The 14,990-nt window shown below is 48.8% G+C and overlaps 1 protein-coding gene across 1 annotated transcript in view; it reads left to right on the top strand.

The window, feature by feature from the left end:
- The window catches only part of LOC141995064 (coiled-coil domain-containing protein 33-like), a 318,466-nt gene that overhangs the window by 261,090 nt on the left and 42,386 nt on the right, over window positions 1-14,990 (top strand). The window contains exon 11 of the mRNA XM_074965846.1: window positions 10,647-10,697. Within this exon, the coding sequence (XP_074821947.1) occupies window positions 10,647-10,697 (51 nt within the window). The remainder of the gene's footprint in view (window positions 1-10,646; window positions 10,698-14,990) is intronic.

The raw sequence follows: 14,990 nt of genomic DNA, 5'->3' as shown, positions 1-14,990 counted from the left end.
TGAGGGGTCAACAAGTATGTGGACAAGGGAGATCCAGTGGATATAGTGTATTTAGATTTTCAGAAAACCTTTGATAAGGTCCCTAACCAAAGACTCTTAAGCAAAGTAAGCTGTCATGGGATAAGAAGGAAGGTGCCCTCATGGATCGGTAACTGATTAAAAGATAGGAAACAAAGCATAGGAATAAATGGTTAGTTTTCGGAATGGAGAGAGGAAAATAGTGGTGTCCCCCAAGGGTCTGTACCAGTACTTTTCAAGTTTCAGAGTAACAGCCGTGTTAGTCTGTATTCGCAAAAAGAAAAGGAGGACTTGTGGCATCGGATGCATCCGATGAAGTGAGCTGTAGCTCACGAAAGCTCATGCTCAAATAAATTGGTTAGTCTCTAAGGTGCCACAAGTCCTCCTTTTCTTTTTGCGAGTACTTTTCAACTTATTCTTAAATGATCTGGAAAAAGGGGTAAACAATGAGGTGCCAAAATTTGCAGATGATACAAAACTATTCAAAATAGTTAAGTCCAAAGCAAACTGTGAAGAGCTACAGAGGGACTGCACAAAACTAAGTGACTGGGCAACAAAATGGCAGATGAAATTCAATGTTGATAAATGCAAAGTAATGCACACTGGAAAACGTAATCCCAACTATACATATAAAATGAGGAGGTCTAAATTAGCTGTTACTAGTCAAGAAAGAGATCTTGGAGTCATTGAGGATAGTTCTCTGAAAACAGCCACTTAATGTGCAGCAGCCAAAAAAGCTAACAGAATACTGGGAATCATTAAGAAAGGGATAGATAATAAGACAGAAAATATCATATTGCCTCTATATAAATCTATATAGTATCCATCTTGAATATTGTGTGCATCTCACCCCATCTCAAAAAAGATGTATTAGCATTGGAAAAGGGGAACAAAAATTATTAGGGGTGTGGATCAGCTTCCGTATGAGGAGAGATTAATAAGATTGGGACTTTTCAGCTTGGAAAAGAGATGACCAAGGGGGGATATAATAGAGGTCTATAAAATCATGACTGGTGTTGAGAAAGTAAATAAGGAAGTGTTATTTACTCCCTCTCAAAACACAAGAACTAGGGGTCACCAAATGAAATTAATAGGCAGCAGGTTTAAAACAAACAAAAGTACAACACACAGTCAACCTATGGAACTCTTTGCCAGAGGATGTTGTGAAAGCCAAGACTATAACAGGGTTCAAAAAAGAACTAAATAAATTCATGCAGGATAGGTCCATCAATGGCTATTAGCCAGGATGGGCAGGGATAGTGTCCCTGTCCTCTGTTTGCCAGAAGCTGGGAATGGGCGACAGGGGATGGATCACTTGATGATTACCTGTTCTGTTCATTCTCTCTGGGGCACCTGGTATTGGCCGCTGTCGGCAGACAGGACATTGAGCTAGATGGACCTTTGGTCTGACCCTGTATGGCCATTCTTATGTTCTTATTTTATGTATGTTCTAGACAGACGATAGAGCAGAGGATGGACTCTTCACCTCCCAGGCTCCCAATCCATGCCCGGGGCCTGATTGGGTGCCCTCAGCATTGGGTTGGTTCTCATGGAGGCCCCTTCAGTCTACTGGCTGTAGCAACCATCTGCACACCCTGGCACAGCCCACTGAGGGAAGAAGGCAGGAGACTCCACACAGCACTGACCCTGCCCTTCCCCATGCCCTGCTCCTAACTGCATCCTGCTTCACTACCCAGGTTGTGCCATCTCCTCAAGCCGTGCCCTTTTCACGCCAGTCCCACCGGTGCCCCTGCAGCTGCAGTAGCTGGGGTAGGATTCTTCCCATAGCCGCTTGCAGATAAGTTTTGCTCACACAAATGGCTGAAGGCTCAGCCTTTGTCGTTTCCCAGGGCAAACAGAGGGCACTTCTTTAATTAGCGGAGCAAATGATTTCTAATGCATAAGGATAACCAGCCATTCTCAGGGATCCAGCCGGCCACTCCCTCTCCAACTGGCAGGGGGCAGTTAACAGCTGGAAAGGCACTGCCATTTCCACCTGCACCATCACGCTCCTAAGGCTCAGTGAAGCCAGGCTCTTGCACACACCCTGATCAGCAGGTACAGTGAACCCGAGAGATCTAGCCAGGTGGTAATAAAAGACTTAGGAGGATCCCTGAAACCCCTGCCAATCGCCACAAGAAAGGTTGCTCCGCAGCCAGTAAATTAAAAGCTGAGGGGCCTGATTTTCAGAGGTGCTGATTGCCTGCAGCTCCCATTGATGTCCGTGGAGCTGTGAGTGCTCTGCTGCTCTGAAAATCAGGTCCTGTGGTTGGCAGGGGCTATGCCAGTCAATGCTCAGGATGGCCAGCAAATCCCAGCATTGGCTGCAGCGCAGTGCAAGCCTGCTGGGTAACCAGCATAAGTTATATAGCTCCAAGGTTAGAAATCTCTCTCTTGTGACATTACAGACAAACAGAGGGTGCTGGGGTGGGGGGGTGGAGGGTGGGCCCTGTCAGCCTTATTGACTGATTCATCCTGCCCGAGTGATTGCAGTTGGATTCTTCCAAAGGTGGGTGGGAGAGGTAATGAGTGTACATAATTAAAGGCCATGAATATGTGATCATAAGATTTATAGATACTGTGCTTACAATAAATGCCATTAAGGGCGATCATTATACCAAGGCATGCCTGGGCTAGACCATTACCTATAATGCATGCACATTGATTGTATATATATTTTGACAGCTCCCTTCTTCCACCCCCAGCGCTTCACACACTGGCAATATGCAATGCAAAGAAATAACACACTGTGCTTGTCAAGCTGCCAGTGTCCAAGAAAGCCCCCAAATACTAATGATCATAATGTGTCCAACCACTAGCCCCCTAAACGCTCACAGAGATCAGAATGAGAGGAGAGTGACTAGGCCTGGAGGCTGGGGCATAAGCTGGGTCTCTCTATAATGGGACCCACAGCCATGATGTGTGTGCTGGTATTTCTGCACAGAGAAGGAAGAGCTGGTGAAACAAGGGGAAGGGCTGTGAGAGCCTTGGGCTACCTAGAGATGGGCTCAAGCCACAGGATTTGGAGCTGGACGTTACACCCAGACTTTTGGTTCAGCCCATTATAAAGACAAGGGCCCTTTGCAAGATTTGTCTAAGGTGCTTATCTGGCCCCCATCATCACAGTATCTGAGAACCTCCCAGTCTTTAATGTATTTATCTTCACCCAGCCCTGGGAGGAGAGAAGGGTGATGGGGGCTTAAGCAGAGAGAGGCTAAGGGACATGCCCCCAGTCACACAGGAAGGCTGTGGCAGAGCAGGGTCTCTGGCTAGGGCTTGAAGCACTGGCCCACCCTCTGGATCTGACTCTGGTTCTTGTTGATGCCAATGTTGAGAGGCCATTCAGGTCAGGGGCTCCAATACCCTTCGCTAGTTTTGAAATGCAGCAGTTGCTCTCCTCCTCCATCCACCCCAGGGGATGCTATCCTTTAAGGGAGAGAGGTTAACTCATGTTCCCTTTAAGTCCTTTCTTGGCAGAGGGTCCGGATGAAAGGTTGCAGGTGCTTGTACCCACCACACATCCCTACCTCTCCTGCACCAGATCTAGAGAGCCGGTCCAGAACTTCTCCCCACGAGGCCATACTCATATGCCTACCCCAGCAGCTTTAACAAGGAGCGGGAGCCGCTTATCTTTGCCCCTCTTGTTGGAGTTCATGTACAGCATTGTTTCTCAGCCACGCCCCAGTGCTGCTCTCAGTGCTGCTCTCCCTCTCCATTGATAGCTCTGTCTATGCTATCGGAAGGCTGTCAGGTCTGCTCCGCCAGTCTTTCTCACTCCATCACATCTCACTTGGCTTCCATCACTCTCTCCCCACTTTCAGTCTCAGTGTGATCATGGGCTCTCCCAGCAAGAGCTGGATAGTAAAGCACCTTTCTCTCTTGATCGGAGCTCCTGGCCAAGTAGATGTGCTTTCCAGTCTCTCCTAGTTCCTGCCTCTTGTGTCTCAGGTAACCAGGATGCCCTTTACTTATGGACTTTCTGAGCACAGCAAGGGTTCAATCAGCCTGCTGAAGATGACCGAAACTTTATTTCCATTGGTCAACTGTGAACCAACCAACCTGAAATTTCTCACCTGTGCCATTCTCATGGCCACGTATTTTATAGGACCATTTGGTGACAATCACATAAGCAGCAGGAGAGCTAGATGTAGATGTAGAGCCCAAGGTTGAATGGCATCTGAAGACTGTACTGGTGCCAACACAGTGTGCACCAACACCAAAGGTGGTACTGGAGAAGGAGCTTTGGAACCAATTTCAGTTTTCCAATGCCATATTTCCAAAGGGATGTAGCACCAGATCTCCCCAATTTTTCATTGCATTATATTCAGTGAGGACTGTTGTCTTTGCTGCTGCTTGGAAAGGTTGGGTGGGTCATTTTTAAGTTATCTCCTCCAGTTTGGGAGAGATTCAGAGAACTTCAGGCCATTTTGTGAGCTTTATAGTCTGGAGTCTCATTCAGGTTTTACAATAACTGAAACACCCCTGTTCAGCGGGCCAGCCTGAGGCCAGTGTACCACTTCAGTCTCCAAAGGGTTTCCTACATGGGATTTAGGTGGGGGTAGGATTTGCATCAGCCTTCTGAAGAGTGGTGAATTTCACCCAGATGGTGGAAATTTTCATCTCGGTGATGGCTGGAGTTCATATGCTGCATGAAGGAGAGGACTGGGCATCCAGGCACAGATCCTCATAGGTATTTAGGCTCCTAACTCCCATATCTTTGAGGAACTGGGCCTCAGATAGCACTTTTTGATCATGGCACAGATTAGACAGAGTGAGCTCTGGGGCACGGACCTCCTGAGAGCAGTGATTCCAGTGGGGTTTGGATCAGCCCCCAAAAGAGGCTCTGGATTGGCCCAAGGGGAGGGTGCTCCAGGTGCATGGAAGGCTCTAACTAGAAGAAGAGGGAGGGATGTTTTAGTTGCCAGGCTGCCCATTTTGGGCATTTTAATCTGCCTGAGGTTTGGTGCAGGCATCCACAGGCGCAGCCTATAGAAAATGTAATGCCTGCAAGGCCTGATGTGGGCATGCCAGTGCCTATAAACTCCCCCTGGCCTCCTGTGGAGGTGATAAATCCAGCAGGGCCTCTTGCAGTGGTTTTTCACTGCACTGTTTCTTCACATGCCCATAGATGAATACTAATCTTTTGAAACTAATTGAATACATCAAAGTGTCACCCAGCAATTTGTAAAATAAATAAAAAAGCCTAAGCAAATATGGAGGAAAAATATCTTGTTCAAGTGGCTGAAAGACTATAAATCCACATGTGTGATTGCTAAAAGGGACGGAAAGCTTCTGAGGATTGTACATTTAAAAAGAAACTAGCAAACATCCGACTGCCAGTAAATTCAAAGGTGTAGGAATGACAGATGTGGATATGTAGCCTTTATCTCAGCTGTGCTTTGCAAAGCAACATTTGAAAGTAGGCATAAGCACACAGAGGAAAGACAAACTTAGCTCTGTCCTCTTAGCTCTGCCATCTTCCACCAGAATTCTTCAGACAGTCTCCTCGCTGCAGGGCCCATCTTCAATGACCACATGCCCTCTCTTCTAACAATGCAGTGCAATCCCTTTGATATTAATTAACTGGAGTTCCAATGCAAAATCCCCGTAAGGCACTTTAGAAATGTAACCAGTGGTGTTGGGTACAATGTGGGCGGGGGAGCTGGGGGCACACTCAGCCCTCAAAAGGGAGTTGGGATTGCCAGTGATCACACACACATACATCCCTTTGGCAGGCTCATTCTCACTCCTCTGCTGCCTCACGTCTCCAGCAGCATCACGTGGGGAATTAATATGTCATTCCCAGTAGATGGCCCCATCTGGACAAACCCGTCCTATGCAAAAAGGTCTCGATGCAGCACGGGCCCAGCCCATAGTGCATGCTCCATCTGGCCCCCATCCACCAAGGGTTTGATCTTTCTTTTGCTTTATAAGAAAGAAGCTAAATTTCCTGACGGCGGTGCAGTCCTTTCCAGGTTCCAGCAGCAGGCAGTGTTCATGGGCTCAGTAACGAGGTTACGCTGAGGTGCTGGAGCAGCCACTAGAGCCCAAACTGAGTTGGGAGTGGGGCTAATCGCATTGTAGACTAATTCAGACATATGTATCTGTCAGATGTGTTAGAGGTGGAGGTCAGAAACAGACAAAGACACCTGATAGACACAGTCACCCCGCCCCATCCTGCGCGCTGACCACAGGGAGATTCATGTAGCCACATGTTAATCTACATATGATTATCTGAGTAGTAGTTGAGTACATTGTAGCTTTGATTTGGTAAAATTAACATTGATCTTCTCCTGGAGAGAGGAAGAAAGGTCCAGTGATCAAGGCACGGGACAGGGTTGCTAGAGATTTGGGCAAAATGCCTGCTCTGCCACAGATTCCCTGTGGGACCTTGGCTGTGTGCCTCAGTTCCTCATCTGTAGAATAGGGATAATAATACTCTCTTGTCTCTAGACTGGAAGCCCTTCAAGGCAGGGACTGCCTGCTCCGTGTCTGTCCAGCTCTTTGCACAATGGGGCCCTGACCTCGGTTGGGATTGGATGTGCTGTTGTCATACTGATAGGTAACAATAGTAATAATGATCAAATAACCCAGGGACTGTAAAGATGAATTCTCCAGGTTGTTGCTTGGCTGTGCTGCTCACACCTGCCTGGCAGGAAGGAAAAGTCATCCCCACAGGAGTGCTGTGGGTATGGCTGCCCTGCAGCTAGAAGCATACCACTCAGCCCAGGTTGTTGTTCATCCTTCGAGTTCGAAGATGACCATGACATTACTGGTTGGTTTGGTTTCTGTGAAGACGTGAGTGGCTGATCAGGCCAATTTGAGTTTTGAACTGTCTGTGGCACACTGAAGAAGAGATGCTGCTTTGGGTTACTTGATTAACAGTGGACATGCTGCTGTTGTGAGATTTACGCTGCTGGCGCTTCTGTTCTACTGCAGTAGTTCTCCTCTGCTCATAGACTGTAGCTTCAGTATGGATGAGACTTTGCCGGGTAGACAGACTTCAGCTAGCATGTTAAAAATAGCAGGGTGGCCCTTGTGGCACAGGTCGTGGCTCAGGCTAGCCACCAGAGCTTGGCCTTTGTGGCAGGCTTGGCCTTGGGCAACTAGCTCACCATCCACAGTGCTATTCTTAGCATGCTAGAGCTAGTGTGAGTCTGTCTCCCTCAGCTAGGAGGCTCTCTTCCAGCTCCAGTGCAGATGTACCCTGTGATAGTCAATGGGCCAGCTCGTCTATTTGGGCTCCAGGACTGAGTGTGGTTAGAGCAGCACCGTGACAATGGAGTGGGCCCCAAACCAGAGCACTGGCTCCAACCCCCTCGAGCTCTGGGAAGGTTGGCCCAGCATTCAGACTGGAACATGGCAGCTCAGACCCACTGGGTAGCTCAGACCCTCCTCCAGCTCCCTTTAAAGCTGGTGGGAAGGTTCTCGTCGACTCTAGTGGGTAACAAATGGCTCTGTTTGGAGTCAGCTCCCACTCTGCTGCTCACTAGAACCCAGAGGGCAGGTGCCCTAGTGCCCTAGGGCAGCAGCACACTTGTTGAACTACAAGCCCCCCCCCCCACACTCTTTCTGACGTTGCCCCCCTTGCAACATTTTCATTGCCAGGTTGTGCAGACCCATGGCAGAGCATCCCAGGAGCTCTCTCCCCACCCTTGTGAAATTACACACATGGCTGGGGATGCAGCTACAAGCGCCTATGTACTTCAGGGCAGGGCAGAGTCACACAGTCTCTGTATCTCCTCCAGACCACAGGTGGCGGCTCTTCTATCCAACTGAGGAGTCCTAGCTTCCACTTGCTCCTCAAACCCTGCTGCTGAGGGGTTCATTGCCCCACCTTAACTTGAATTCCCTCTGATTCCTGCAGGGATTCCACCTGCCCCTCGTTTACTTGACTCTTCCAAATCCCCCCCAGGGATTCCGTCTCTGACTACTCCCCAAAACTCTCTACCATTTCCTTTCTGAGCTCCCCTCTTTGCTCCCCTACCTGCCTGCACTCCATGCTCCAACTTCCTGAGTTGCCAACTTGGAGCTGTGAGGACCTCTGTGGACACAGCCCTCCTCCCAAGCCCTGCTGTCGTGCCAGCACTGCATCCTTGCATATGACGCCACAGCCTAACATAACACTGAGCATGATGGGTAAACATCAGGACCAAGTCTTCTGGTTTCTACAGGTGTAAAGATCTCATGAGCACCCTCAGCTCAAGTCAGCAAGAATTTCTGGCGTGGAGAAGGAAAGGTCATCATCCTCGTCTCTGTTCATCTGTGGCTTCTGGGGAGACAGCCTCTCTGCCTTGAGAATGACTCCTTGAGAAGCACAGACCCAAAGCAGCATCCAGATGGTGGCAGTCCAAGCCCTGTCTCTTATCAGTACCATGTGAGGGCTTGTTATGAGCTTATCTCAGCAGCTGTGAAGAGCTCTGATTTCCATGTGGGAAAGGGCAGCCTCTCCCAGGATGTGTCTCAGGACTGAAATGGGGAGCTGTCAACATTGTGCCCTTCTCTGGTGCTATCACTTAGCACTCCGACTCCTGCAATCCTCATCAAGCATCTCCAGAGAAGTTGGGGGCCCAGCCCTTTCACCCCACTGGTTGCTTCCTCTTGTACTTACAGGACTGCTGCTCTCACTGCAGTGGAGAGAGTTTAGATAGTTAAGTCCAAAGCTGACTGTGAAGAGTTATAAAGGGATCTCCCTAAACTGGGTGCCTGGGAGACAAAATGGCTGATGAAATTCAATGTTGATAAATGCGAAGTAATGCACATTGGAAAACATAATCCAAACTATACATAGAAAATGGTTGGGTCTAAATTAGCTGTTGCCACTCAAGGAAAAGATTTGGAGTCATTGTGGACAGTTCTCTGAAAACATCCACTCAATGTGCAGCGGCAGTCAAAACAGCCAACAGAATGTTAGGAACCATTAGGAAAGAGATAGATAATAAGACAGAAAATATTATAATGCCACTGTATAAATCCATGGTATGCTCACATCTTGTGTACTACGTGCAGATGTGGTCGCCCCATATCAAAAAAGATATATTAGAATTGGAAAAGGTACAGAGAAGGGCAACAAAAATGACTAAGGTTATGGAACAGCTTCAGTAAGAGGAGAGATTAAAAAGACTGGGATTGGTCAGTTTAGAAAAGCGACGACTAAAGGGGGATATGATAGAGGGCTATAAAAATGTTATTTACTCCTCATAACATAAGAACCATGGGTCACCCAATGAAATTAATAGGTTTAATTATTGTTTAAAACAAACAAAAGGAAGTACTTCTTCACACAACACACAGTCAACCTGTGGAACTCGTTGCCAGGATATGTTGTGAAGGCCAAAATATAACAGGGTTCAAAAAATAATTAGATGAGTTGACAGAGGATAGGTCCATCAATGGCTGTTAGCCAGGAAGGTCAGGGATGCAACCCCATGCTTTGGGTGTCCCTAGCCTCTGTTTGCCAGAAACTGGGAATGGATAATCACTTGATTACCTGTTCTGTTCATTCCGTCTGAAGCACCTGGCATTGGCCACTGTCAGAAGACAGGATGCTGGGTTAAATGGAGCATTGGTCTGGGACCCAGTATGACCGTTCTTATGTTCTACCTGGCACTAGACATCCTGTTGTTGTTTTCCCAGTTCCTGTGGATACTGAATGCATGGTTCTAATTACTAACCCGTAACAGGGCGTATAAACCCCCGCACAATAGACCTAGATGGGACTCAAGTACAAGCTTAGTTCCTGTGCAGGCAAGCTGATCAGTGTGTGACTCACTGATCACTGTGTTCTGCATCCCCTTCTGCGCCTGATCCAAAGAGAACACAAGTCTGTCACAGCCCAGCTCGTTGGGTCAAGTTGTAGCAACTCCTGATTTTACCTCTGAAAGTCCGTACTTCAGACCCCCATGTTGGCCAAATTGGCAGCCATCTCATAAGGGGGGCTTGTTTAGGATTTGAACTGCTGTTGGTCTCAGAGTCTTGGGATGAGCTTCCTCTGTCCAGAAGTGGTGCGTAATCCACCAGTCAGTGCCCGACTATGTAACCCCACTGTGCCCAAGAAGGCCATTGTCACAACTGCACCATCTCAGCCCTAACCCAGAGTGGGAATTCACTGTGTTCTCAGGCTGGAACTTTGTATATTGCTTCCCCTTATGCACATCTGGCTAGGCCATTAGCTTTCCTCACTCTTCAGATTTTCCCATCCTTTTCCCCTTTGTCTGTGGGAGTGGGGCTGGTGACATCATACAATGATTTCCTCCCTTCTTCCTTATCACCCCCCACCGGTGGTGAATGAGTGGGAAGTTCTAGCAGCCATGTGAGGAACAAGAAACCATGTGGAGTATGGATGGGAAAGTCCTGGCCTGGGCCATAGTGAATGTGATGGCTGAGCCAAACTACACATCTCTCTGTTAGCTGGGAGGGTCTGGGGAAGCTTCATTTTGTGGGCACTGCTGGTTGTCCAGGGCCTCCAATGTCCACTCCATTGTCCTTTATGCACAGCACCCATCTCTGGAGCAAGTTCTCATTGGAACATGTAGATGTCTCTACAGAACTCACAGTGTCAGGGTCAAAGGTCAGAACAGGGCAAGCCCATGGAAGGCAATAACCTTGGCTTTTATTTCTTTTTCCAGATGGCCCCCATTGAGCTCGAACGCAAGAAGTCCCATGTCAATCTGTTGTTGGTGAGTAAGTATCCACAGGGATGCTCTCCATCACTAACCATTAGACTGGTGGTTGGGATTGGGAGTCAGAACAGGTCTTTCCCTGGGGCAACGCGCGAAGGTGAAGCATCTGATAGGAATTTACAACGGACATTTACAAGGACATCCCAGTGACAGCAATGTAAGCACTGCCATACCGGATCAGACCATTTTCCAGCCACAGCCTGCACCTTGCTGTATGGGATCCTTGCCATCTAGGCTTGTATCTCACTTCCTACCACGACAGTTTGGATCATGGCTCTACCAAGCCCCCTGTGGCACTGTCAGCTTTACTGAATCATTCATTGGGTTGGCTAGTTCAGTGTCCTGCCTTCTGCCATTACCACTCTGCCCACTGGGCCAGCCATCCTTGTATTCCCACCTCCTGCCATATTGCAAAATGCTCCACCACATCTAATGACCCTCTTGTTAGCAGTCTTGGCACAGAGGCTAAGAATTGACTGGTAACATGCCCAGATTAAGGTAAATCAGGGCCTTAGGCAAACCATGACCCAGGGTCCTGGCAGCCTCACTCTTGCCATTGCACCAGAAAGGCAGGTGCAATGGCAAGGGGCCACCTTATCCCCCCAGGAGCAGTAGCTGTGTCCCCCATCCTCTTAGGAGCAGCAAAGCTTTCCCTGACAGGTGGGAATTATCTGCTTGGGTAGGTGGGGTACACCTGCTGCCATACTCAGAGCCCTGTGGGGTGAGTATTGGAGATAACACCACATTGAAATGCATGGGGCAATTCACCCCTCTCAGAGCTATTGTTTCAGGCTGTCTGCAGACTCAGGCAGAAGTTACTGTTCCAGCCACACTCAGGTCACGTTTTCAAACTTTTCTTACCTACCATGAGGGAAGAAAGATCCTTTATTTTCAAATGAAATCTGAGAGTACAATATAATCATCTGACTCCTGGATCTGGGGCCCAAGGCACAGGCCTGTAGCACCTACTTCATCCAGACGTGACTGAGAACAGAGACTCAGTTCCACCCCCTGCCTCTCCAGAGGTGGTCCTTCAAAGTCAGGACTGAGGTACATTGTTGTGATGGGGGTGTGGGCAAAGCTAGTTAGTGCCTCTGCCTTCATGGCCCCTGCTCTATGGAGGCAGTGAGGCTGTCATTGTCCAGGACTGTCAGTCCAGCACCTTTCACCAAGACTAAAGAAAGGGCAGATCCAGCATAAATAACAACCCAACTTCTCCCCCAGTCTGGCCCTGGATCTTGGAGAGAAAGTTGCAGCCTGGTGTATTATTGATGGGCCAGTTAATTGCATGCTTCCTAAAGCACACAGAGTCCTTGATTAAAAATTTATGGCATTGGCTGCGGTATTAAGGAGAGATCAACTGGCTCTGGCTCCACTTGTTTCTTAACAAATGCTGAAGGAGACCCGAGTCTGGGATGCCGCAGCAGGTGAGAGAAGGAACAGAACCTGTTGGGGCCTCTCCAAGACTGAGGCCACATTACAGCTCCTGGCTCCTCCTGGCTGGTGCAACGCTGCGATGCCTTCCAGAGAAGAGGGGGACACACCTCACTTTAAGGGTACCACTAAGTGGTAGGGTGGCAGGCAAGTCACTGGCTGGCTGACAGGGTGCTGGCTGCCTGGCAGGGTCATGGCAGGGTGCTGGCTGGCTGGCAAGGTAGTAGGCAGGACACTGGCTGTCAGGGCAACAGGCGAGGCACTGGCTGGCAGGGCAGGGCATTGACAGGGTGCTGGATCACTGGCAGGATGGCAGGCAGGACACTGGCTGGCTGGCAGAGCAGCAGGAGAGGTGCTCGGTGGCAGGCAGGATACTGGCTGGCAGGGCAGCAGGTGAGGGGCTGGCTGGGCATTGGCAGGGCACTGGCTGGCTGGCAGGGCAGCAGGTGAGGGGCTGTCTGGGTGGCAAGCAGGGCACTGGCTGGCAGGGTGCTGGCTGGCTGGCAGGGCAGGGCAGCAGGTGAGGCACTGGCTGGCAGGGCAACAGGCGAGGCACTGGCTGGCTGGTAAGCAGCAGGCGAGGCACTGGCTGGCTGGCAGGGCAGCAGGCGTGGCACTGGCTGGCAAGGTGGCAGGCAGGACACTGGCTGGCTGGCAGGGTGGGAGCTGGTATAGTTGTGTGCCCTAACAGCTGCAAATCAGTCAGGCAGCAAGGGGGGAAGGACTGGTTGATTACCTAAATCTCCAGTGATATCCCGCATCGGGATGTATTCCTAAAGCTCAAATCTCCTGTGGCTCCGAAATATTGGGCTCCTCCCCAACTGCCAGGAGGGACCAGGAGCCACCAGGATGGACAGCAGGAGCCATGGATCTGTAGAACTGGAAGCAAAGTACAAACAAGCACACAAGAAAAGCGAGTGATGAACTGGACAAATCATCCTTGGGAGGCATAGAGAATTCCCCTTGTCCTGCGTGATGCGATGGATGCTCAGAAGCAGCAGATTGAGTATTCCTGACAGCTTGGCAGGCCTGAGGAGCTATGTCACCAGCTCACCCCATGCAGGATTATTTTGCCCAGATGGTTACCTCCGAAAAGAAAGTATAAGGCAAACCTGAAATGTTTCTCATTTCCTGGGGCCACATGAACAGAGAGTAATGCCAGGCAGCCATCCTGGATTGACAGCATTCTGGCTAGACAAGGAGGGGGCTGGCAAAGCCCTTTGGTTGCACTGCGAGGATTTTGTTAGCAAATATCATAATGGAGCCATTCCTTGGCATGCTCTCTGAGTCACAGATTGCACAGCACTCCCAGCTCCAGCTGAAATCAGTGGGATCTGTGTACTAAGAGGCTGCAGCGTGAGCAGAGAAACACCAGGCGCCATGTGCTTGAGTAGAGAGTTGGGGAATGAGCTGCCTCAAAGTCCTTCACTTGATTAAATTCGTCTTACAGTATATCCTGGTCCTCTCTGTGTCTGGAGCTGGAGAGCTAAGAACTCAATGGATTCAACTCCCCACTCAGTACCTCAGTACATCAGGCCCCACTAATGTGTCTAGTGTAGGGTGCTGCACACAAACATTCAGGCTCTGCAGCCTGTATCATTGAGGCATTATTGGAACACCCCTCTGTGACCAATTTGGCCTCACTCTGACAGAGGTTGCTTATCTTCCGCTGTCTCTCCACTACTTAGCATATAAAGGGAATGAGGGCTGCAGATTACCCCACTACTCAAAGGGGCTGTTAGCTGGTGGGACTCACTCCGGTTACAAATGGGTGATTACTCTTGCCTCGGTTTCCCCTTCTATGAAATGAAAATGGGACTGTGTCTAACCTAGAATTCCTTTGCTTTAGCTGTGTTGAGATTTGCCCAAGTTTGGGGCAAGGCAGAACAGAGCTGAAGCCTGAGTTTCACCTAGGGAAGGTCACAGCAGAGACTCTCTCAGAGACAGGATCTGAGATGCTGAGAGTCTTTAGAACTTAACTGAACAGGACGTGTGCGTTACAGGGAAGAAAGCAGAGTGATAGGTGCTGGCGCTCAGCCTCTGAGATCCAATGGATGGAAATGAGACTCCACAAGTGTGAAAGGAGCAATAACTTTCCTCTTGGAGTCCATAATAATCTCCACCAAATTGCCTGGGTAGGTCTCAGCTCCTGGGAGCTAGAGATAAGTGCAAAGAAAGCTAATGTCAGGCCCAGAGACAAAGGGGACAGCCAAAAAAATGCCAAGTTTTTAAAGTGCTTATATACCAATGCTAGAAGTCTAAATAAATAAGATGGGTGAACTAGAGTGCCTTGTATTAAATGAGGATATTGATATAATAGGCATCACAGAAACCTGGTGGAATGAGGATAATCAATGGGACACAGTAATACCAGGATACAAAATATATCAGAAGGACAGACCAGGTCGTGCTGGTTGGGGAGTGGCACTATATGTGAAAGAAAGCACAGAATCAAATGAAGTAAAAATCTTAAATGATCTAAATTGTACTATAGAATCTCTATGGATAGTAATTCCATGCTTGAAAACTAAGAATATAGCAGTAGGACTATATTACAGACCACCTGACCAGGATGGTGTTAGTGACTCTGAAATTCTCAGGGAGATTAGAGAGGATATTAAAATAAAAAACTCAATAATAATAATGGGGGATTTCAACTAGCCCCTTATTGACTGGGTACATATCACCTCAGGAAGGGATGCTGAGATAAAGTTTCTTGACACCTTAAATGACTGCTTCTTGGAGCAGCTAGTCCTGGTACCCATAAGAGGAGAGGCAGTTCTTGATTTAGTCCTAAGTGGAGCACAGGATCAGGTCCAAGGGGTGAATATAGCTGGACTGCTTGGTAATAGTGAC

Source organism: Natator depressus, chromosome 10 (genome assembly GCF_965152275.1).
Source record: "Natator depressus isolate rNatDep1 chromosome 10, rNatDep2.hap1, whole genome shotgun sequence".
NCBI classification, from domain to species: Eukaryota; Metazoa; Chordata; order Testudines; family Cheloniidae; genus Natator; species Natator depressus.
This window is presented reverse-complemented; position numbering and strand designations above follow the sequence as displayed.